This window comes from Hippoglossus stenolepis, chromosome 20 (genome assembly GCF_022539355.2).
Source record: "Hippoglossus stenolepis isolate QCI-W04-F060 chromosome 20, HSTE1.2, whole genome shotgun sequence".
NCBI classification, from domain to species: domain Eukaryota; kingdom Metazoa; phylum Chordata; class Actinopteri; order Pleuronectiformes; family Pleuronectidae; genus Hippoglossus; species Hippoglossus stenolepis.
Window position 1 is genome coordinate 7,244,172 of NC_061502.1, and position 23,204 is coordinate 7,267,375.

Sequence of the window (23,204 nt, forward strand, 5' to 3'; positions counted from 1 at the left end):
AGACCCCTCGAGTCTCTAGCCGTCCTGATTTCAGCGTTTGAGAGCAGTGGAGCCATAAAGCCTCAGAGAATAGTCCACGATGAGGACGCTTTATTTTTTCCCTGCTGCCCGAATCTGCTGATCCGAGCTGCTCCGAGTCTCAGCGATGCTGTCAGCGGGTATGGTCAGAGCCTGGGTTGGGGGTTGGGGGTTGGGGGTTGGGGGTTGGGGGTTACCATGACAGAGGAAAGGAACCGGTGCCCCTCAAAGACACTGTCTGGGCCTTTGTTGTCTTCTCCAAACAGGCATGCCAGAAAATACCTCGAGTAGTAAAGTAGCACAGAGAGCTCCCTGTCCTGCACTGGGCACTCGCACCTCCGTATGTACTCTCTGGCGCAAAGGGTCAGACGCACTCACATATATGCAAGCGAACAATTGTCACCAGCAGAACAAAGTCAAGGCAAATACAAGGAGAGGCTTTGAGGAATAAGAACACAAACAAAGGGAGCCCCGGGAGCGTGTGTTGGCCTGCTGCAACACTGTGACAGGATGTCACGCAATGTTTCTCTTGTTCTTTCCGTTTGAGTCTGGTGGGAAGTGGAGAAAGTCTCAGGTCTCGGCTGGTGCGGCGGCTTCCTCATTAGACAGGCAGGAGGGAGGGAGAGGACAGAAAGTGACAAGTGGTCATTCTCCCTCAAACAGGTTTTAACAAGAGGATACACCTGTGGCTGTCAAACCAGAGCTCTGTCTTGTCTCTTCTCTCCCTCAGGCGCCACAACACAAGTTTACGACAAAGAAGATGCTTTATTTTAATATACACTAAGATGGCAAAGGCTGCTTCCGATTTTCCTCACTGTATCTTTGTACTAACTATGGTGGTGTCAAAACTATTTTCTGTAGTTCTGTAATAAACCTCTAATTTATGTATGAAATAATAGCGTCAATAACTGGAAACCAAATCATTTGAGCTAAACCAAAACTTTGCATTAATGAATCCAATTTAATTCATTTTTTCTTGCACTGATATCTTTGTTTGACATGATTTCTTGCTATTTCACCCTGGTGCATGACAAAAATGAAAAAACACTTCTATCTTTTTCTCTTTGCAATCAGTGTCGAGTGAGTCTAACCTCCTACAGATGCACCATGGGAGTAACTCTACCCGCCGAATAACTGGGACATGACTTCTGTTCCAAAATAATTCAAAGGAGGATCGTGGAGTTTATTCCGGCTGAAAGCATTTTAGGCTACAAAAACAAATCATACCATGATGCCTATTTTCACTTCCAATTAAAATGCTCCAAAAGAATATGAGATCCTCCAAAGTTGTTATTTCAACATGGTTCGAAATTATGTTTTTTACCAAAAGTACGTCTTAATTAGGGTTTAGAGAGGTAACACTTATTGTGCCAATACCTGTCATCCGGGCAGGTCACATGACAGCGAAGTAAAGAAGACATAACGGGCCCACAGAAGCAAAAAAGGAATATGTGTAATTACATTGACTTCAGATTTAGCAAGATCCAACGGCACATCAAAGATGTGTATACATTTATATTCCTGGAAACCCATTTCTCTTTCTGTGTGTGTGTGTGTGGTCCCCTTATAGCTCCCTGACACATCATTAGCACTAAACAACTCCTCCATGGCTGTTTTTAAACCTGCGTTTTGAACCTACTCGAAACGGTAAAGTCAATATGGTGCCAAGCCACTAATGTGACAATCCTGTTCAACTATATTAACATACCGTGCTCATGTTTTTTTTTTTCATCATCGCTGAAATAAAAGACCCATTCAAGCGTTTAACCCTTTTACAGGTGGAAAATAGCTCTGTCTTAAATGTATGCTTGTCTGCGAAGCTGACCAACATCACAATCCAAGAATATCTCGGGGGCAGGGGATATTTTTAACGGTTCCCCACATACAGGCTGAGCTGATGACAGCTTCATGCAAAAGAAGGTGCGAGGAAACCTGCAGGCTCCTCTGCAGTGTCTTGAGTTGTGTAAGTGTCACTATAAGTGGCCACTTTGGGAAAAAGTTGAGGGACACCAGATTCCAGCTGATTTAATGTTGCGGGCAGAAGTTTTGAAATGTCCGTTATCACTGCAAATTAGCATTCGACCAAAACTTCTGCTCAACTGTTCCAAAAATACTTGCAGTCAAAAATAAGGAAATGAGCCACTGATACTTTGCATCATCCATACAGCCTCTCACAACAACCCCCCCCCCCACACACACACACACACACAAATCACAACATAAATATCATCTATTGCTGAGAATGTTCTCAATAAAAAAGACGTAACCAAGAACCAATGTTACAAATGTGATGCATCTCAGTCACGTCTGCATCACATCAAAACACAAATTTCTCTGACGCGTTTACCCGCTCGCTCATATGATTCATGCAATCTCAACAAAACAATCTGACGTTTACAACAGCACCTTGAAGGCAGCTTAATGTTCATTTGTGAGCTTGTGGTGTGGTCACAAATTTATTCACAATCACTCTGTCATTGTCGTCTCTGCACATATATACATGTAAAAAGGACATTACAACACGATTAAGTAAGTGGGGTAGAAAGAAGGACTAATGAAATGTGATGCACATTGGATTAATGAATAATTGTGAATTAATTAGTTACATTTACTGCTCCAGTGAGAGGCAGCAGTCACTTTTCAGTTTGTCTGCCACTGGGAGGAGACAGCATGAGGACGGCTCTGATTGGTTGATGCAATGCTGCAGAAAGACAGCATATCAAGTGTTGCAGATTTTTACACATAACAAAAGGGCCCCATGTGCCATGATGGAAATATAGATGCCACTACATGTAGTGGCTTGCTGAATGAATGTCTTCAGAGTCAACATCTATTCTCCATGTCAGAGCAGCGTATTGCTTCTGAATTGTTTCTATGGGCAACAGACCTATTTACATTTGCAAGAGAGAGCGGCCAAATTGTCCCAAAGCGACAGACTCTGATTCAACAGTTTAGGTTTCCTCCATCGCTCTGAGCATTCTGCAAATTGCCTGTTGAAATAAAGCGATGCAGCTCCAAATATTACTAGGAATTCTTCCAGAACCAACAATGGCTTTGGATGAATGGGTTGATTTGCACACTGGCTAATCATTTAATAATGTATCTCAATTTCTTACCATTAGAGAAACCTACATTATGTGAGACACTTAATGGGAATTAAAGATGTCCTTACTCGTAATAAAGGCTGCTTTTGGGAACTGACATTAAATAGAAGGCATTCTTTAAAAAGCCCTCTTTTTATTACTCAGCCCGAGTCTTGAATTGGCTTATTCATCGTAGTGCCAAAGAGGCAAGATGCCAATATGAGATTTAGTTGTTTTTTTGGTGTGTTTTTTTAACCACATGAAATTGTATGAGCGGACTGTGACCTACTGTAGCACAGATTAGCAAACGCTCGGCTCAAGCATTACGGAGGACGTCATTGTCAAACTCGGGGTTCAGTTATTCATCCACACCACAACAGATGACTTTGTCACAGTGCAAAAACACACACAGGCGCTGATGCGTATGCAGAAACAAACGCACAAGTGCACAAATGCACCTCAACACACAACCAAATACATACGCACGCGACTTTGGGCAAGACAATGTCATGAGAGAATAATCCTAATAACAATGCTGTGCTTCTGAGAAGTCGCTGGCTGGTGCAGATAACATACCATACATTTGGAGGGGATTTGATTAGAACTGACTGGGTACGCAACACTTCTCCATCTTCCCCTTTTAATTAAATTGCTAAGTTGCTGTTTCATATAAATTACTGCGAGGGCCAGAGTTCTGTCTCACCCCCATTATAAACCTTGGTGGAAAAAGCAGGACTAAGTGAGTGAAATGAATCATCTGGACAGGAGGCCCAGTGCATCAGCATGAATGCAGCCTTTCAGAGAATATCGGTTTTTCTTTTGTGCTTCACCTTGAGATGGTTTACTGAGCATCCAGGTTGTTCCAGTTGTGCATGAGACCTACTTACAGTGCGTCACACCTGCTTACATGCAGAACAGAGAGCTGCCTACAGTGCAAACAAATGGCGGCCAGCCAGCTGCACTGGATCACTTCTGTTCCTGCCGAGAATGAGATTTGACCTTAAACCGCGACATCATGACAAACAAACAAACGCTAACGTTGTCTCCCTCCCTCAGTCAGGTAAGTCGGTCCACTCTGGCTTTTCATCATCCGTCCTCAGAGTTTTCCCCTGTGTGGAAACTGGCAGTGGGACAAAGCAATCACTCCAAACGCTTTTAAAACTCTCTATGGAAAAATAAACATAGTACTAAACACATTTAAGCAATCAGATGCCCTTCGTATATACGACGCACCTCACATAAACTGAGCAAGGGCACGTCAACAGGACACGTAGTGGTTGCAGCAGGCTGAGCCAGTTATTACAGAGGCATTACCGGCATGGCACGGTTTTAGAAGGTGTGCTGCTAGAGACAGGAGAGTATTTTGCTGCTATTACAGCGATGATCTTTGGAGTGTGAGGACTAATGGGGTTCACTATTCCACAGATTAGCAATACAACATCAATTTTTACACCTTAAAACCGTAATTCTTCAAGTAAAAATCTCTAAAAACCTCTTTCAGGCCAAGATTTACAGGTACACACAGGGTTTTCTGACAGTATTTAAACCCGCAAAAAAAAAGGTTGACTCCTTGCCCATTGCCAGTAGATGAGTCAGTTTTTTTTTTTGCCAAAAGGTGCTACCTGTCATGTCCATCGTCATGAACACAACAAATGAGGCGCACTCTCACTTCGCTGTCTTGCCAAAATAGCGTATTCAGCCGGGTGTCGTGTCACTGCCGATCCGAGCTGGAGCCGCTGAAAACCTGTCTACTGCAGAGTTAGACCTGGGAGCTGATGATGAAGTGAGATATTCGTAGATGTTGGTGGTTGGAAAAGGGGCTTCAGTTAATCACTATTGAAATTATTTTGTTTTAGGGTCTATTGCAGTTTTCCTGATATGAAAAGTGGAAAACTTGAATATCGTGACACATTGGATTTACAGCTTTTCAACTTCACAATCTGTGCTATTGGTGATCAGGTTCATGAGCGGAACAAATGATGCAGACGCCCCCCACCGCTGTTGCCGTGGACGATGAAATGCAGCTGTGCCAGACCATAAATCTGCATTTTAAATCCAAGTTCTGCTGAAACTGCTCCTTAAAACAGGCAGCTAGTTTTTGCCATTAGGGAAATACGAGGTACAGTTGTGCATTCAATGTTGAAAATACTCGAAGGAAATTATGCGTATATGCTCCTTTAAGAATAGCTGTCAAGCGGTTTCACCTTTCTGAGTATTTAGAGTACAAGCAGACCTGAAATAAAACAAAGTGCAAACTCCACTTATGCACTAATTAAAAGTACAAAGTTACTTTCTCCTCCGCGGCCCGAAACCAAAAGCCTGCTCCTGTGCGAGGCTCACTTCTACCTTTCACATCAAGGCACGCACTGCTGGCTGAGGACAGATGCCGGTGTGTGTGAGAGAGAATGTAGCTACGCCGTCTTGTCTTCCACCTCGCCAGTGTTTATGAGCTTGGTTTGCGTGCATTCCTTGCGTTCTTTGCACATGTGCGATACTGGGTCTCTACGGGGCGACATTGCGGCCGAGATGACCCGAAGCGGCGGCACGACCCGACTACAACAAACAGAGAAACAGAAACAACAACAAAAAATTCCCATGTCACCTGCGCGGCTTAAAGATAAATGTCACATACCCCTCCCTCCCCAAAGACAATGTGTTTACTGTGTAACTTTGTGAAAGTCACAGCAGCCCAAGCAGAAAGGTTAGCGGCAGGGTTAGGTTGTATGAGGGGGCCTTCGCAGCAGAGTGCACACCTGAGATGAGCTCCCAGGCCTACGGTGGAGTCAGGCGAGTAATCTTTGCATTTCATCAGATTTTTTTTTTTTCTTTCTTTTTGTCTGCGCTTTCTTTCATTCCTGCCTCTCTCTCTCCCTCTCTCCTTTCTTTCCATCTGCCGCTCTGGCTCCCTCCTCGGGGACAGAAAACAGTCCATTAGACGACTGCGCTGCCCCACAAATTCTGATTGTGTCCAGCATGCTCCGCTGCTTGTGTGTGGCTGATGTGTTCTTGTAAAGTTATAATCCAAGTTTAACTCCCTAAACCAGCACTTTTTCTTTTAAATCCTGCCACCCGGCCAATGTAAGAAATTACATAAGAAAACAACGTCTGTATGTGAGAGAGAGCGGGTGCAACGACTACAGCAGAAGAATAGTGATAGTAACCAAGACTATTATTCAGAGCCGCAGCCTCTAGCACCACAACACATTGCGTGAACTTAATATGGTAAAAGCGTACTACTGTTTTAGACATCTCATCCTGGCCTGTATTACTGCTAAAGCTTCAAGTCTATTTAGCGTACAGAGTGCAGCACTAGCCTACGAAGATCTCTTGATTGCCATCCGGGCCATTATCATTTGTCCGTGTCACAGAGGAGTTATATACTGTATCTTCACATGCCGAGTCAGTTGCTAAATCTGCGGAATAATGACTTGGAGAGGGGAGCCATTCTTGCTAATGTCTGGTCCTGTCATTAGTATTTATTAGATGCCCTGCATACATTATCAAACCCATTTAAAAGTTTCTACGTGAGAAAGAAGTTTGGGCTCGGCACTCAGATAAGAGGGCACACCGTGAACATTAGCGAACTAATGCTGCTGAACAACTTCTGGACTATTTTTTTTCTTTTTTCTTGCTGAGATGCTACCGCACATCTGCTGCTGTTTTGAATACTGAGTTCCTTCCCTGTTGCAATTATGGCTCCTTATTAAGAGAAAAAACATTCGATATTGACCGGCTTCCTGCGCAACATCTGCTGTGTTTACACTCAGCCTCATTGATAATGCATTACTACCCATTTCATGGGCGATGCGTGGAATAACACATCGACATTTGACTCGGGGCAATTAATCTTGTCATATTAGATAGCCCCTGACATTAGGTGTTTGAGATGCAGGCCTGTTTGAGGGTATAACATACATTCACTTTGACACTTCTTGACACACAAATCAATTTGCTCCCACGTAACCGCGGGTCGTGCACGTCTCATGGAGGCAAATGGCACTGTTCCAGTTGGAGACCTCTCCCGAATACTCAATGCATGATATTCTCTGAGCAACGGTGTCACACTTCATCACAAATGCAGGCAGCACATTCAGCAGTGAGTGTTCTAAAATTTGGGATGGGGCCCAGATGTACATGAGACGATTGAAATTAGGCTCTAAATTTTCCTTAAAAAATGCTGAAGAAAAAAACAATTTACTCAAGTGCCGTGTCTGAGTACAGTTTTTCTGTGAGGTACTTCCACTTCTGCTTTATTAAAAAATTCTACAGATGAAACAAATGCAATGCTTATGAAACAAGTATAATTGCTATAGATTAAACCATATATATAGGCTAAGTTAACATTAAACCATATACAATAACAGTTTGTCAATCTCGGTTGTCATCCTGAACATGAATTATTAAAAGATTATTATCTGACACTATTTAGAAAAATAAAACAGATTTGTCTTTTTCACCCACTTGAACTGTCGGTGTTTGCTTTGGTTAAATTTGCCTTCACATAGCTGCCTTTTGCCTTTTCAAGTGTTTGTCCATTACTATTGGTAAACCAGATGAATGGAGCGTAGCGGTGGCCTCGAAACAGCTCTGGTTCTGGAAGTAAATTTCCCAAATCACTTTCTCCACTGACATTTCAGGAAATCCTCATAAAAGGAGTTTCAAGCCCGGAACCAGGTCGACCAGCTATGAGATTAATCGTGACCATTAAACAGTTGATGCAGAGCAAAAAATATGGAGGAATATGGAGGAAAAGGCGAAGGTACAAGACTGCGTACATCATTTTGTTGGAGTGACGGAGCTGCGCATCCCATAAATCATTGCGAAAGATTTCCTTCAGGCAACTTCCAGCGCATCCTCTTGAATATAACTTTATTGTTAATATAGTGTTGGAATATATTGTAGTTTTACCTTGCATCTATGTATAAAGTGTTTCATATAGTGTATAGTCTAGTAACCTAGCCAATCACAGCTGACATGAGTTTCACGGCTGTGTTACCACCGAGCTCCACCAATCCTAAACGTCACTATTTCACCCGAGGATTGTGGGTGGTGTATTTCTTCTTGAATAAAACACGTTTTCCATACAACACAGTTGATATCACAAGGACTTGTATCTTTCTACAGGAGCATGTTACATGATTTCACAATCTCTAAGCCTGTAGTAAGAGTACATTAGATGGTTACAATAATATGCCTGATAATCAAAATCTCTATTCACCTCTAAAAGCTCTATGAATGTATCTAGCTATTTAAACTATTTATTCATGACGTTTAGCTTCCCTCATGCCACTCATCTGATACTTAAGCTAACGATCTGAATTATGTTTGCAAGCATTATCCATTTCACCCATTTAGCCATTACTTTTAACAGTTTCAACATCAATCATGTAATATTTCCAAGAAGTTTAAAAAATGTAGGACTAAACCGAATATGGTATTTGTGTGTCGTTGTAATGCTGCTTTTAATTAAAAAGAACTGTGGATTTCTTTCTAAATTAATTGTGATGTAAAGAAGCAACAAGGTTAATTGCTTCAGAAAAAGTAGCTCAGTTGAACAAAAGAGCCATCAAACTAAAAAACTAAAAAAACTAAAAAACTGAAAAACCTGAAAAAATTAAAGAACCATTACAGGCTTCCTCAGAAAATGTTTAGTCAGTGATTCACTGTCGGAACAAGGGCTGTTCAATTTAATAATATCTTTGATTTGCTTTAAAATTCATAGCACAAAACAGCATAACAAAGTGTCACAGAGGGAAAGAAAAGCAGCGGGAAAGGAAAAGTCCTTATCTCGAGCCTCCACCTGCCTACAATAGATGTTATAACTGAGCAGGGATGTGATCACAGCTAAAATCCAAATTGAGCGGTTAGTTACTGCTTTTTAAAATCTAACCCAGCACTCGTATCGATTGTTGAGCGAGAATCCTGTTTATTTCATGAACGCAAAATTAAATCGAAATAAACCTGAAAGGAATAAAAGACAAAAAAAATCGTCTTTTCTCTTCTTTGACAGACAAATGGGGCCTGAAGCATCCGTGGATGTCAACTTTAAACAGTAGGAGGGTGATTTAAACAGAGTCATAAAGATTTCATATAAAAGTAATTACAATGCTCGACAAGCTGGAGGTGGCTCTGGACAAAAAGTGCAGACGTTTTGTGAGGGTAATAAGGCAAAAGAGACAGATTGATGGGATGATTCAGATGAAAATATCCACCTGGACTTCTACCGGTTTTTTTCCTTTTGAATTTTTCCCTCTCGTAAATTTCCCTCTGCCACTTTGCTAACTGAGGCATTAGAAGAAAAAAACTGGCTATTAGAGAAATGGCTACCAACTCCAGCATGAGTGGAGGAAGCAGAAAGAAGTTACAGAAGCGTGGAACAGGTGGCAGGTAGAGTAAGGATGGAATATATCGAGGGAAAGAGTGGAAAAAGGGAAGACGAAAAAAGCAGAAGGCTATAAGAGGGTAGGAGAAGCAGGTGGATGCTGGGGTGAGGGTGGGGGGTGGGGAGGATGCTGGGAGACGACAGCACAGGAGCGGTGACGTCAGGAGTGGGAGATTGGGGGTGAAATCAACAGACAGACAATTGCAGTGAAGAGGACAGGTGGGGCGGGGGAGGGAAGGAGGGAGGGAGGAGGAGAGTGTAGTTTGAGGAGAGGATGGGGAGGGGGAGGTGTAGGTACGGGTGCCCCCTCTAGCATGGCAGGGAGCCGGGCCTGCTGCTCCTTGGCTGCACCGCGTCTGTGATTATGCATGTAGCAGCCGGGCTGTCGGGCTCCGGGTCCTGTGACTGCGCCGCCGCCGCCGCCGCCACCACTGAGCTTTATCTCCAAATCCCGGTGATTAATGAAGCCGCCGCCGCGTTCTGCATGGCGGAGGTGGACGAGGAATGATCAATCTTAATGAGCTATCCACCGTCCCTGTATTAACTGCGGGGGGATGTAATGTATGGGGCTCGTGGCGGGGGGGCTCCTCTCCTTTAAAATACGATAACGAGGGAGAGAAAGAACGAGGGCAAGCAGCTTTCCTCTCTCGCTCTTGTGACACACTGCTGCTACTCCCCTCCCTCTCCCCTCCCTCTCTCCTGAGAGGCCGAGCGGTACTAGAAAACAGTTAGACGTCTCAATAGGAGCCATCCTTAGCCAAAGTTAAAGAGACGGCGTCGGGTTGCTGCTGGGCTTCATCCGAACACGGAGCCCAGCGGTCTCCAGACCACTCCCGCCGCTCCAAAACGAGATGTTTGAGTCAATATCATTGATATGTAGGCCCCATATGGACCCGTGTGCCAAGGTTACTCATACGCATATCGCCGTCATTCTGCATGTATTCATTTTAGAGAATTACCTGCGCATACTGAGTCCACAGTGACTGGAATAAATTTCAGCCTCATTAATAATTTGCAACGTTCTCGGCGCTCGTGAATCCCATTTCGATTCCCACTGAAGTTATCTAGAACTAAGGAACACTGTGAGAGAGAGAGAGATAGTAAAAAAAAAAAAAACACTTGAAAATCCATGCATTTCATATTTCAAGTTAAGCCTGTTTTGGAATCATAATAACCGGGGTTCTGCTTTAGCTAATCCTGATGTAGATAGCTTTAAGATATCGTCACCCAGCGCAACACTGCGTCGGCTTTAATTAATTTGCCAGCGCTCATTCTGCGTGCACGCTGATCCGAGTCAGCATATTTGATATTAAAAATTAAGAAAAAGGAAACATCCCTATCGCCAAATTCCGTATATTTGTCTTCGTGGAAGACTTTTGTATCATGTGCAGCGAGGATGCAGTCTGCACTCTATCGAGGAGGAAAGAGCGATGCAGACGGGGGAAGAGGGAGAGAAAGAAAAAGGGGAGGGTTTAATTAATGTGCATGCTATGATTAATGGTCTCACTGTGGCTATCACAAACTGGCTGTGTTTTTAATAACTGGTTTGAACAGCCTGTCATGCTAACAGTGTGTTCCTGTGGTTGAATCAAAATGAATATTTATGCACCACTAATAATATTGATAACACTGCGGGCTCCTTGATGACTGCAGGCAGCTCCTTTAGCCGGCAGAGGAATATCACCGAGGTGAGAGATGTGCAGTGTGTGTGTGTGTGTGTGTGTCACTATTACTTGTAGTAACATCATAAACATGTAACAAGGTAAAACTATAAAAAACAACGACCTTTGATGAGATTTGATTAAAGGTCTTTGCTCATAAATATGACCTCATGTTGTGTCAATCACGCTTACACACAAACTCCAAAAGCTTTGTCCTTTAGAGTTTTTGCAACGGGTTTAATTTGCTGCATTTTGTTTGGGATGGGCCACCTCAGCCAGTGATGTGGCACTTCTGGCCTTCGTTTGGCCCAGACAAAATGGATGTGAGACTAAAGAGGCCCACTTGTAAAATAGCAAAAGTGGCCAAATTATCCCAAAACAAGTGTGAACCTTTTTTGGGCAAGGTGTAATCTGGATGTGATCCTAAAGTGGCCCATGTGGTAAATGGCAAATAAGGCCCAAATAGCATCTTTGGTTGACATGCAGTATTGCTATGGATTACTTGTGGATCTGGTAAACAGGATTGGACGACCCAAGTGCGGTACCGTGGAATCACCACATAGTATGTGGGCCAGATGACAGTGTGGCAGTGTGGGCTGAATCTGGGTCAAAAAAAATGTTCTATGTGGGATTGAGATCATCTGGATTAAAGATATGTGTAATCTTCTTTTTGATATGCAGTCTGAGTGCTGGTAGCATATCAAACTGGACCACTGGCGTCCTGAAATAGACTTGGAAGCGGACAGGATAAATTTGCAGCTCCTGTGTGAGAAGATGAAATTCTCCTTGTTCCTGATGGCTTCTCAAGATTGGACCGAACCAATGTTTACTTTTCCTTTTTTCAATAAGTGAGAGGACCACGAAATCATCCTCACGGCTCGTATCTTCTACTGCGAAGTCTCAGAGCGAACAGACCCGCATCCAACTCTGAGTTCAAGGTGTCTGCGTGTGACAATTTTAACTGGATGACGGATTAAAAAACTCTCACGGAAAATACAGAATTGGTGTGCTAAGACCCTAAGTCTTGAAATAACAGGTACGTTATCTCCTTTAATTAAACAACACCAGCACACACAGTGTGGCCTTGTAAACAGTCACTATCGTACTCATTTGGTGATCTATAATTTCCTCACTTAGCTGCAATATTGCAGCAGTAACAGCTCAAGAACCAATACGCCGGTGGACGGTGTTTCCACAGAGCCAATATGCTCTGTCCGAAAGTAAACAAAAATGAATGCATAATTGAAGTTGAAGTTTAAATAGGGAAGATGAGGCAGATGAAGCGGTTAGAGCGGAGGAAAGCTGAGCCGGCGTTGGGTGCACCGAGTCCAGTCCCGTCTCGCCGTACAGCCAAAAAAAAAACACTGATCTTAACTCGGCAAGGCATCTTAATTGCATTCACTAGCAGCTCCGGAGCAGCTCGGTCCCCAGATGATGGCTGATGTGAGCTGACTGGAAGATGAACTTCCTGGGCAGAGCGGGGAGGCTGGGTGCTGCTGGGTGCTGCTTAATGTGTGCGATGGTGGAGGTGTGCGACCAGTGTGTCCCCCCCTAGTAATGGCGTGAGAGCGTCCCTGTGTCTGTGCTTACACATGCATGTGTGTTTGTGTGTGTGTGTGTGTGGGAGAGAGAGGAGCCGGTAAAGGGCAGTGAGGAGGAGGGAAGCATTAAAATGATGTTTGACATAAGAAAAGAGGGCGAAGGAGCCACATGCTCCGTGCTGCAGCAGGTGGCCCGACAGATCTGAAACTACATTCCCAGCTAAACCATCCAACCTGTGCAGTGGCTGTATTTCAGCAGCTGCTTATTTTTAGGCATTTACAAGAAGAAAAAAAAAAAGGGGGAGAAAGTTGCCTTTACCACAGCTCCCAGCAGTCGTCTCAGCTCGGAGCCGAAAACGAGGCCGGGAAAACAATATCAAAAACATCATTTGAGGGGCTGGCATGGTTTAACAGCGGTAAATCTTAGAAAAACAGGCTCGCATGTGTGGGAATCATAGCTTCCTTTTGATTACTAATGTGTTTTCCCCAGTCATGAGTTGCCTTTAAATGGTGCTCAATCACATTTTGCAGCGAGTGAGTCCGTCCCTGCTGAGCTCGGCACTAGCTTCCCCCGGCAGATATTCATCAGGACAGCCATCGATTTTAATGACTTGGTCAATAGACACACAGAGAATCAGCTCTCAGCATCTCCCTCTCTCTGATGTTCACACTCTCCTCTACTCTCGCCTCCTCCTGTTCTTTTGTTTGCTTTTTTTTCTTTTGTGCGTCTTTCACAACAACGCCAGACCTCCCACATTTCACAAAACAAGTTGCTGACAGTTGCCTTAGCTGTGGATGGAGCTACAGATGTGGATAGATTATTTAATACCTCTTCTACACCAAAAGTAGCAGGTACACGCAGGTGTTTTAAACCTGCTAAGAAAAGGGGATTGACTCCTTTCCCATTGCAAATAGAGGACTGTGTCTTGCAGTTCTTTTCCCCCAGTTTATCATGTTTGACGTCACAAATGTGCTGGAAACAAAGGAGCTCTCTCATCTCGCCGTCTTGCCAAATTAGCGAATTCAGCCGAGTGTCACGTTTCCATCAGTGCCGATCAGAGCTGATGAAAAACCGTGTGTCTACCCGAGAGTGAATGTCGATTGAATCCATTCCCATTGCAAACTAAAGCCAGATGTTAATGGGTGTTAGTGGGTTTTTTGACCAGTGGAAAAAAGGCTTAACGATTGATAGCTTGGTCAAATCCTGTTATTATGATAAAAACCAAGGTTGAGGGAAATGAAGAGAAGATGAAGACAAAATGTCCTAGGAGCATGTGGTGTGAGGGAAATTAACAAGATGGCAAGATGGCGAGTGGTTTGATGTGTGCACTATGGCAGGCAGGTATTAGGAAAAACCCCTGCTGTGGATGGAGAAACCAGGTAGGCAGATCACAGCTCAGTGACTGACATATCTCAGTAGGTGATGAGGTTAAAGCTGCCTTCAAGCTGCTCTGTGTGAATCCTCACACATGGCCACACAAACATATGGCATGTGAGAAGACGTACACAAACACAACATACACAGTGAACACCAGCACAGACGAATATGACAAACACACACACACACACACACACACAGCCACGCAGACTGAGGAGCACACAGTTGTTGATGTGCCCACTGATGCAGAGCGAAGACAAATTGCTCCCTTTGAAGGGAAAGCCAAATCAAACACGGAGTGTGATTTCTGTCACTGCCGTGCTTGGCTCTAAGGCTGTGAAGCTGACATCTGACCAAACATCCATGCAGTCACACCCAAGAAGTTGTGCGCACACACGCGCACATGCACAGCGGTCTGTTGTGCAGCTGGATTAAGGGAGGAAGAGCTCTGTCAGCTACTCCAAGATCCAAGGCCTTTGCCATCAAAAAAAAAAAAAAGTGCCAAAAACCTCTACTGCACATCAGTGCTTACGAGAGTCATGTCTGCCGGCTCAAACTTTTGTTCATTCAGCAACACAATCATCCAAGTAGCGGCGTTGGTGTTTAAACTGCTCGTCAAGTAATCACTGCTGAAAACCCCCAGACGTGAGACGCTTGACCAGGTTTTGACCGTCACAAGAAAGTATTACTGTGCAGTCTCATGGTGTGAAAACAGCCACAGGCATAATGGACACTCTCATGTTAACAAATGCCTGGATTTGCCTGGGCCACAGCCTTTGTTAGATCTATTGCAGGATAATAATTCATCAGCTTTTCAAGCAAAGTGTCCCACATGTCAGATTCCATTTATTTTTAATATAAATTCACAAGTACGGCCACAGGTGAAAGTGAACTAAACACCCGCAGGAAAAACATTGACAGCTGCTGCAAAGGCAATTCAGACTCTTTTCAAAGACCACAACTCAACCACCACAACGAGAGGAGAAGGAGGCCATAACCCATTTCATGTGAGTGACATATGTGTTTGTAGCATGTGTGTTTACCACGGGTTGTATGTTAACGGGTCTGGGCGGGTCCAGATTTGACTTGGAGATAATTACGGGCAACGGGTCGGGTCCATGATGGATCTTGGCAGGTGTGCCGTTTGCAGGTTTTTGCCAAAATGGACCCCTGCAGGACTCTTCAGTTTGTGTGTGCTGTGCTGGACAATGTGAGCAATTGTTACTGAAATAAATTCCTGAGAAAAATAAGCAGTGTGTTTGTGACCAGTGTGTGTGCGTCCTCTGACTTCCTTTGCTGCCTATACTTTTATACCTGACATGAGCGTAACCCGCAATCACTGCCCTGGGATCAGATTCGCCGACCTCACCTCAGTCATTAGAGGACTGCAGAAACACCGACCTCTAACCTGCAGATGCTTTCCCGTCTTTTCACTTTTCTTCTCCCGTTACTTACGTTTCGGTCTCTTCTTTTTTGAAAAGTATGTGAGGGAAAATTGTAAGATAATTGTAACAGAAGCGAGCCAGAATGCAGGTCGCGGGAGCTTCTACCCTCCATATTTTACCACTATGCCGGTGCAGCAGAACAGTAGGCACCCATCGCCACAGAGATATGCAGCGTTAATTGATTTGAAACAGAATGCATAAGACCTGTGGGAGCTTGGGATTTGTGACTTCTTGGAGTGGGCGATAAGGCAGAAGGAAAGGGAGGAAAGAGACAGGAAGCAGCAGACAGAGATAATCAGAAAGATAAGAACGCAGAGACAGAACAACAGCAGTGAGCGGAGACTGAGGGGAAGGGCATGCAGGGTGACATTGTTGTTATTACAGCGGCAAAGTTAAGTATTCCTGTCAGCAGGCAGGTCTGCCCGAAAGACGTCATGGCTGCGAATTTTCATAGCGCTCGACATTTTGCCTATTGCCACTGTCCTTGTGATATAGCCCCAATGGCATGCTTACTAACGTTGATGCACTGGTAAACAGCGGTGGGAAAAAAATGGTGGAGGAGATGTGGGATTCAAGTGCCTCTATTTGCAGTTTGACCTTCATAGAAGGCTGCACCAGGTTTCAAGTATGTATGATGTCTAGAAATTGACACGGGGATGTTTTCCCTCCTGCCTTTGAAATACAGAAGCTGACAAATTGTAACCATGCAAACTGAATGCATATGAATCACAGCAAATGCCACTGAACTTTTACAACCCTGCATCTTTCCCTTCCCTTTCAAATTGGTCTTTATAAATACTGTAATTAAAATTAAACTCCAGATTCCTTGGCTTGTGAGAGGAAGGTCAACAAATTTTGACATGTACATGGTTAATGGATCGCGACAGTGTATTCTAGCTCTCACTCGACGGAGACTGGGCCCGAGCCGACAAGCTCGACTAATTATCCATTTCCAATTCTACCTGATTTCAATATGTCTCAGGCAGCCCACCCAAAATAATTGCTTTTTTGCAATCTACAAGTTCATTTGCACACATTTTATTGATCAAAATGAGTCTGGAAAAAGAAAACAATCTAAACCTAAATTAAAAGCTTCATTAAATGCGAAAATTGGTCGGGGGATTGCGAGCATCTGTTTCCCGCGCCCTGCGCCATAAACTCCAAGGTTAAACCAAACACCAATTTACGGCTCCCAGACTCGCAGGCATGAAGCCGGAGCGGCGGAGCACCTTCACAAACACGGTGCGAGTCAACAAGGCTTCAAACGATTTCCAGAGAGATGTGAGGGCAGGGACTGAAAGCTCTTCCTGCCTTGTGTTTAGTGTAGGCCTTGTGAGCCTCGAAACTACGAGCGGGGAAAAGATAAACGTGACACACTTCCAAGCAATTTCAGAGCAGCGGCGATATAAGATGCTGCCTTTGTGCAGCAGTTTGAAACCAGCACGACATGTTCTTCTTCTTAAAGAATCCACTACAGGCAATGCTGCAGGTTTTTACAAGTCCAAGCACACTTTTTGTAACTCAAATTTAAAGACTGTAAAGACTCTTTTCAAACCTAAACAAAGAAAATGTAATATTCTTTCCAGATCTAGTAAATTCATGTTAAGTGTTGAGTTTAAAAGCAATCATTAATTGCAATATTAATGCGGATATACATTTTCTCACATGTAAAAACAGCAAATGTAACCATGTGGCACACACTGCTGTCAGCTGCAGCATAGACTTATTTCCCTTTTCCATGTATATATCTATCACACTTGAGTGTCCTTCCAAGCATATGACCACTTTGTCCTCCCACTTTAATGGGTATTTAGAAAAGACACAAATGATCATTACTGTTTTCGGTGTTATCACATGAAGCACATTAGGTTTGTCTACAATTTCTGTTTTGTTGTGATTTAGATGAAGATCAGATTGCATCTTATGGTGAATTAAAGCAGAAAACCAGGTCATTACAAAAGCTTCATATATTTCTTTCTTGCCTCTGCATCTGCTCCTAAAATTACCCGTGAAATTTTGCTCACCACACAAAACCTGAAATAAGGTTACAATTAACACACACACGCACATGCCCCCGCCTCTCTCATAAATCAACGTGATGGACGGAGAGAAGGTGCTGAATGCTGCCTGATGACTGGTAGCTGTGCCCGAAGGCTGTGCCTAGTCATCCCAAGTCCGTACAGCTAAAACCAATAGCAAATCAAAACTTTATCGAGTGCCAGTGCCAGTGATATCAAAAGCTGGACAATCACGTTCTTAATGTAGTTTAAAATGCAGATCACAGCCACAGACCCTACTACCGTCACAATCAACTAGGTATTGGATGTTGCAGAGGTGGTCATTGATGTGGAATATAAAATACCCAGATCAGATTTAATGCCTCCCCCTACCTTTCCAAATATTTTAAGACCTTGAATATCAAAAAGTAAATTGAAGACGTGTTAGGATCCACAGGGTCCCTGCACATGTCTCCGTGCCGCAGTGGGGGAACTTCCCTACTCTCTGACCTTGGAGGAGCTGAAGTGAATTAGCTCTGGTTGCAAGTTGTATTTTAACAACCCCTTGCTTTGAGTGTTTGTGGCCTTGTTTATGACTGTTGGCATCGAAGCTGCTCTGGTATACAGGCAGAGGGCAGAGGCCTATGTATTTCATTCCAGCAAGGCCTCACATAAGGGGAGGCCACGAGGAGTAGAGAGCTAAGACTACATTGATTTAATACCTGACACCTACCCCGGCTTGGATTCACTTCTGAGCTCAGATTGCAGAACAGATCTGCTTTGATTTAGCCTTTGAAAGTTTGGCATGACAGGTTCCATATCTGGAGGAGAGCGATTCTAAAAAAATTATGAAAGCCTCCTGTGCTGAAAGCGTCAGCTGAGGCTGGCTGCGCTTACCTTTCGGATGTCCCGGGTCGCTGAACTCGTACTTCCCCCTCCCGACTGTCCGCAGCATTTGCAGCCCGTTAGGACCGTCCTGATTGTCTGCAGCTGTGTTTTGGGCCAGCGCTGCTGCTGCCTGTCCATTGGTCAGAGGCAGGGCGGGGGGCTGGATGAGGTGAGAGGTTAGGTGGCCGTTGCCCATTACGCTGTGAGGGCACGGGTGAACCACGTGGTTGGCCTGGGCAGCGAGGACTGATGGTGCAATGGTGGGCAGAGCCGAGTGGTACGGAGGCTGGCCGGGCATGCTCAGGACCATCGAGGGCGGCTGCTGTGTCGACTGGAAGTGGGCGGTCATGAGCGGGTGTTGCGGGGGCACTGGCGTCTGCATGGATGCGGTTACTCCTATGATCGGTGACTGCGCGGTCACACTGTGGTTGAAGGACGGTGGCTGAGGGAGGGCGTAGGTGTGGGGCAGGAGGCTGGGCTGGCTCACCGCTGCTACCGGTGCAGCCCAGGACCCGGGACCTGATGGTCAAACAGGCAAAGAATAGAAAATAATCAATATTATACCCAACTTTTACACCACGAGTGCAGTGCCCATTCTAAATATCTATTTCAGAGGTCTGTTGATTAAATGGCAATCTTGAAATGGGCTGTTTTATTTTTTCCAGTATTAATGCTCCTGAGCCACTTTAGAATTATTCCTTGTCATTAGTGAGTCACTTATTATTATTGTGTGTGTGCTGGACGTTGTGTGCAGAGGATTTTATAAACAGTCTAAGGTGTGAAGTGAAGTTAGAAAACGTTGTGTTCATCCTACCTGGTTTATCTGCAGTAAAGATTTTATATTCATTGTTTTTCATAAAATGAAACTGAATTTTCATTATTATTGTTTAGACCCAAAAGTTCAACAATTTCTCAAAATAAAAAAGCTCTGTTATTCGATACAAAGCATTGCAGCTAAAAAAAAAAAATAATGTTGTAATTGGATTGAATGAATGAATGTCTGTTTGACTCAGATAAGGTGAAATAAAGAGAATCAAAATGATCTGGCGGAACAAATAAGTTTTGCACCAGTTGCTGAAGACTGCTGTAAGAAGAAGACGTGTTCAACTTGGTCCGCAGACAGTTAGCACGATGGTAATTAGGTAGGCAGGTAAAGCAATGAGAAAGATTAGGTCAATTTAATTCCCTAGTATTTTAGTAAACGAGTGCAGGGTTCTGATTCAAAATCTGGAATCAGATGATTAAATAGAGGAAGAAAACCGCAGTGGAAGATTGTTCCCCTCCACACCACAACTGACTGTGTGCTGCTCCGCTTCGGTCAAAGCTTGTTTATGACTCGTGACAAAAAACAAGAATATTCAAAGCAATGTAAAGATCTGTACACAAGATCAACACTATAATAAGATTGAACTATTTGTTTTTCCGCTGGATGAACAAATGCTCTTTTCCGAAAGTATACTTGCTCAGTGCATGTGGCAGTCTGCACTATTATCTGTGTTGGAGCCTGTGTTTACCCAGACACTCTGAGCCAATCATTTCCCTACCCTGAGGCGTTGGATGCTGAGGGTGTGCTGGGAAGACGTGGCCATATTGGACCTGAGCGCCGACTCCCACCCTCCCTCCCCCTCTGATTTTCTCACTCCCCCGTCTCCCTCTGCTCCTCCTGCCATAGTCCAAGCTCCAAAAATAGCCTATCAGTCTGCCAACGGGCCAAAGGCTAAATCAAAGCATGCAAAAAGCTAAGTAAGAAAAAAAGAAATAAGCCCACGTTATTCATAATACTAACCGCGCTAGTACAATAGTGAGAGGGACGGAGAGGGAGAGAGCGATAAAGAGCGACAGAAGAAAAGAAAGAAAGAAAGAGGAGAGGAGAGGGTGGGATCGGGAGCCTCGAGAGGAGAGGCCAATTCAGTTCACCATTCACATGTCATTGAGCTAATCGGCACCAACACAGTATTTCACTTGCTCTCTTTTGTGGTTCATCTTGATAAAAAGTGTTAGAATCAAATGGGTCCATATAATATATTCATATCACATAATCTTTCAAGGTTTTACCTCAGCGATGGTATTCAATAGAAATTAATACATACACATCCTATGTGTCCTCCAGTTCAATGTTCTTGTCCTTCAACATTTCCTACATCTTTTACCAGAGAAAAATAATTAGGGAAACATTTCATTATGATGACCCAGCAATGACCGACATGTATAGGCATCACCTGCGAAGTCAACAAAATAAAGTACATGGTTTTGATTGACGCCTTGGATCTAAGAATTAACATGGTTTCTTAAAGTTGCAAGTTTGCTTTTAAAAGCTCAACGTTTTTCATGTATTTACTCCCCAATTGACTTGAGCCCAAAACATGGAATCAAACTATTTTCGTACAAGGAGACTAAAGTAGAAATAAAACTTATTTTCCAAAGTCAAACTTTCTGCCACCGACACGACAGGGAAGTTTCCGTTGAAAGAAATCGTTGATTAATTCTGGCACAGTTGGCAGAGAACTTTCTGGCAACACAGCTCAGTGAAGTGTGGAAAGGAGCTGGCTTCGTTGCAAACGCCAGTCACAGTTCGGAATAGCGCACACACGCAAATCAATATGCAACACTATGCTCGGATTTGAGTGTCATATGCGACAGCGTGCCGGGTCGGTGACATCTCACTCTGCTCGCACCTCAATCCATGCTGTAGTGTGTGCGTGTGTGTAGGAGCTGCCGCAGTGGGAGGGGTGAGCAGGGAGCCCAGTCTCGCTCAATTACACAATATAAGGTCTTCAGAACGTCAAGGCCAATTCAGCCAGACCCTCAATGCACAGCAGGGGAGCTGTGGCCACACAGCAGGGGGGCGCACAACCCGCAGGAGGCAAAGACAGAGCACAACATTGTCACGATCACAACCGCATCATTCCATCATAGGAGCACCTCCAAATGCTTCTCTTGGCTTTGTAAGATATCTGAGTTATAATTAGGAGGCGAGCTGAAAAGGCAGTAGCAGAGTTGAAACGTGTTTCCAGCGTGATGCTTTGCTGCCACGGAGTAACAGCTGTCTACAATCTGGATTTGTTGAGCCAGAATTTCCACTGGAACAAGCTCCGCGCCAGCATTATTCTTGAATGAGACAGATTTGCGATGAGCAGGGGGCAGAGGCAGGGAAAGGAATGGAAGGAAAGTAACTGAGTAAAAAACGTCAACATTGGCTGAACTCGTTAGTGTCGAGCGCGCACACGACCGCTCTGTACACGTTTTCAAGTGGCTTGAACAGAATAAGGCCGACGTCTAAATTAGACCTGGTGGAGATCATTTGGAGGACTTTCAGAGTTTCACTTCACAGGTTTAATTTAGACTAAATCAGCTTCAGTTAGTGACACAATAACATTAACAAGGACAATAAAATGAGAGCAGAGTGGCGGTGGGGGGAGGGTGTGCGGCTGGTGAGGGAACAAAATAGATTTATATCTTTACTCTTTTTTTATACTTCTTAATATCACTGTGATGCTTCTATAATTATATGTATATCTACTCTGCTCTATGTAAAGATGGCGCTTGTGGACGTACATTATGCATGATTGCGTATGTAAAGTATGCATGTTGTGGAGGCAAGCATGTATTTTATGTAGGGCAAGGCAGTCAAGTTGCCTCATTAGCATTGGAGGCTAGCGTAGATGGCCAGAGCCGTCTCGGGTGAGCGTGTGTGTGAAAGTGAGTGCTCCACGTACAGGGTTAAACCTGCCGTGTGCAGGCATACAGATGATGCAAAACTTATATCACCTTAAGCTCACATCCTGTGGAACCAGTGGATGTGTGAAGGTGTCTGTCAGTACTTATGCATGCTTGTGTTTATGTGTGCTTGTGGGTGTGCGCGTGTGTGTGTGTGTGTGTGTGTGTGTGTGTGTGTGTGTGTGTGTGTGTGTGTGTGTGTGTGTGTGTGTGTGTGTGTGTGTGTGTGTGTGTGTGTGTGAGATTCATTACCGGTGGGCTCGCTGTCTCGATGTTGCTTGGCAGGGGGCTCATCGGTGTCCCACGGTGTGAGCTGGTTGATGGGCGTCTGTCCCCACCTCACCCCCGGAGCCAGCAGCAGTCCTGGGGTCTGGTTGTCTCCGGGTGACAGACCAGAGACCTGCACAGCAGGAACAGAAAACAACATCACTTATTAGAGAATCATATGAGGGGGAAAAACTAAAACCGAGAGAAATGTGCACCTTCTTTGTAAATGACTCTAAAATCAATGTCCTCAACAACTATGGTTTAAGTACAATAGTTAATTCATTACATTGAATGAAAACAACGCAGAAAATCACAGCCCTCTGAATTGTTCTTTAAGGTATTGAAGTAAGAATGATGGAGCATGGCGTATAATCAGCACTGAGTGACTGAGTGCTGATTACAGCCTATGTATAATGGGAACCAGGAGGAAAAATCTTGTTCACGGCCTCAACAGTCTTTGGAGAAAGACCAATATTTCTCTTTTTAGAAAGTAATAACAATTGACTTTCTAGTGTGGAATCCATTTAAATTCAGAACCCCCGAGATTCTGTTCATCTTAATTTTGCAATGGATTAAACATTGTGTTCATTTAAGGGAGATGAGTAATTCTGATCACAAATGCAACAAATTGAGTAAACAGAAAAACTGTTTTTTTCTTTTGCAGGGAAAAAGGTAATTTCTAACAGAAAATGAAAAGCTAAGGCTAGGTGACAATACATATATATTGTTTATTTTTACAGAGGGGTAAATTCCTTTCAACTTCACCAAACCAAAATGAGAGTTCTCTAAGCCTTTCTTTGGAGCCATATCTTTAATATTTCTGCTCT

General features: G+C 44.0%; 1 protein-coding gene across 7 annotated transcripts in view; it reads right to left on the minus strand.

The window, feature by feature from the left end:
• The window catches only part of LOC118099782 (kelch-like protein 29), a 225,524-nt gene that overhangs the window by 90,685 nt on the left and 111,635 nt on the right, over positions 1-23,204 (minus strand). For all 7 annotated transcript variants that reach the window (XM_035144545.2, XM_035144542.2, XM_035144541.2 and 4 more), the window contains 2 exons: positions 22,363-22,510; positions 18,403-18,912 (listed from right to left, as the gene is read on the minus strand). In XM_035144545.2, coding sequence (XP_035000436.1) covers positions 18,403-18,912; positions 22,363-22,510 — 658 coding nt within the window. The remainder of the gene's footprint in view (positions 1-18,402; positions 18,913-22,362; positions 22,511-23,204) is intronic.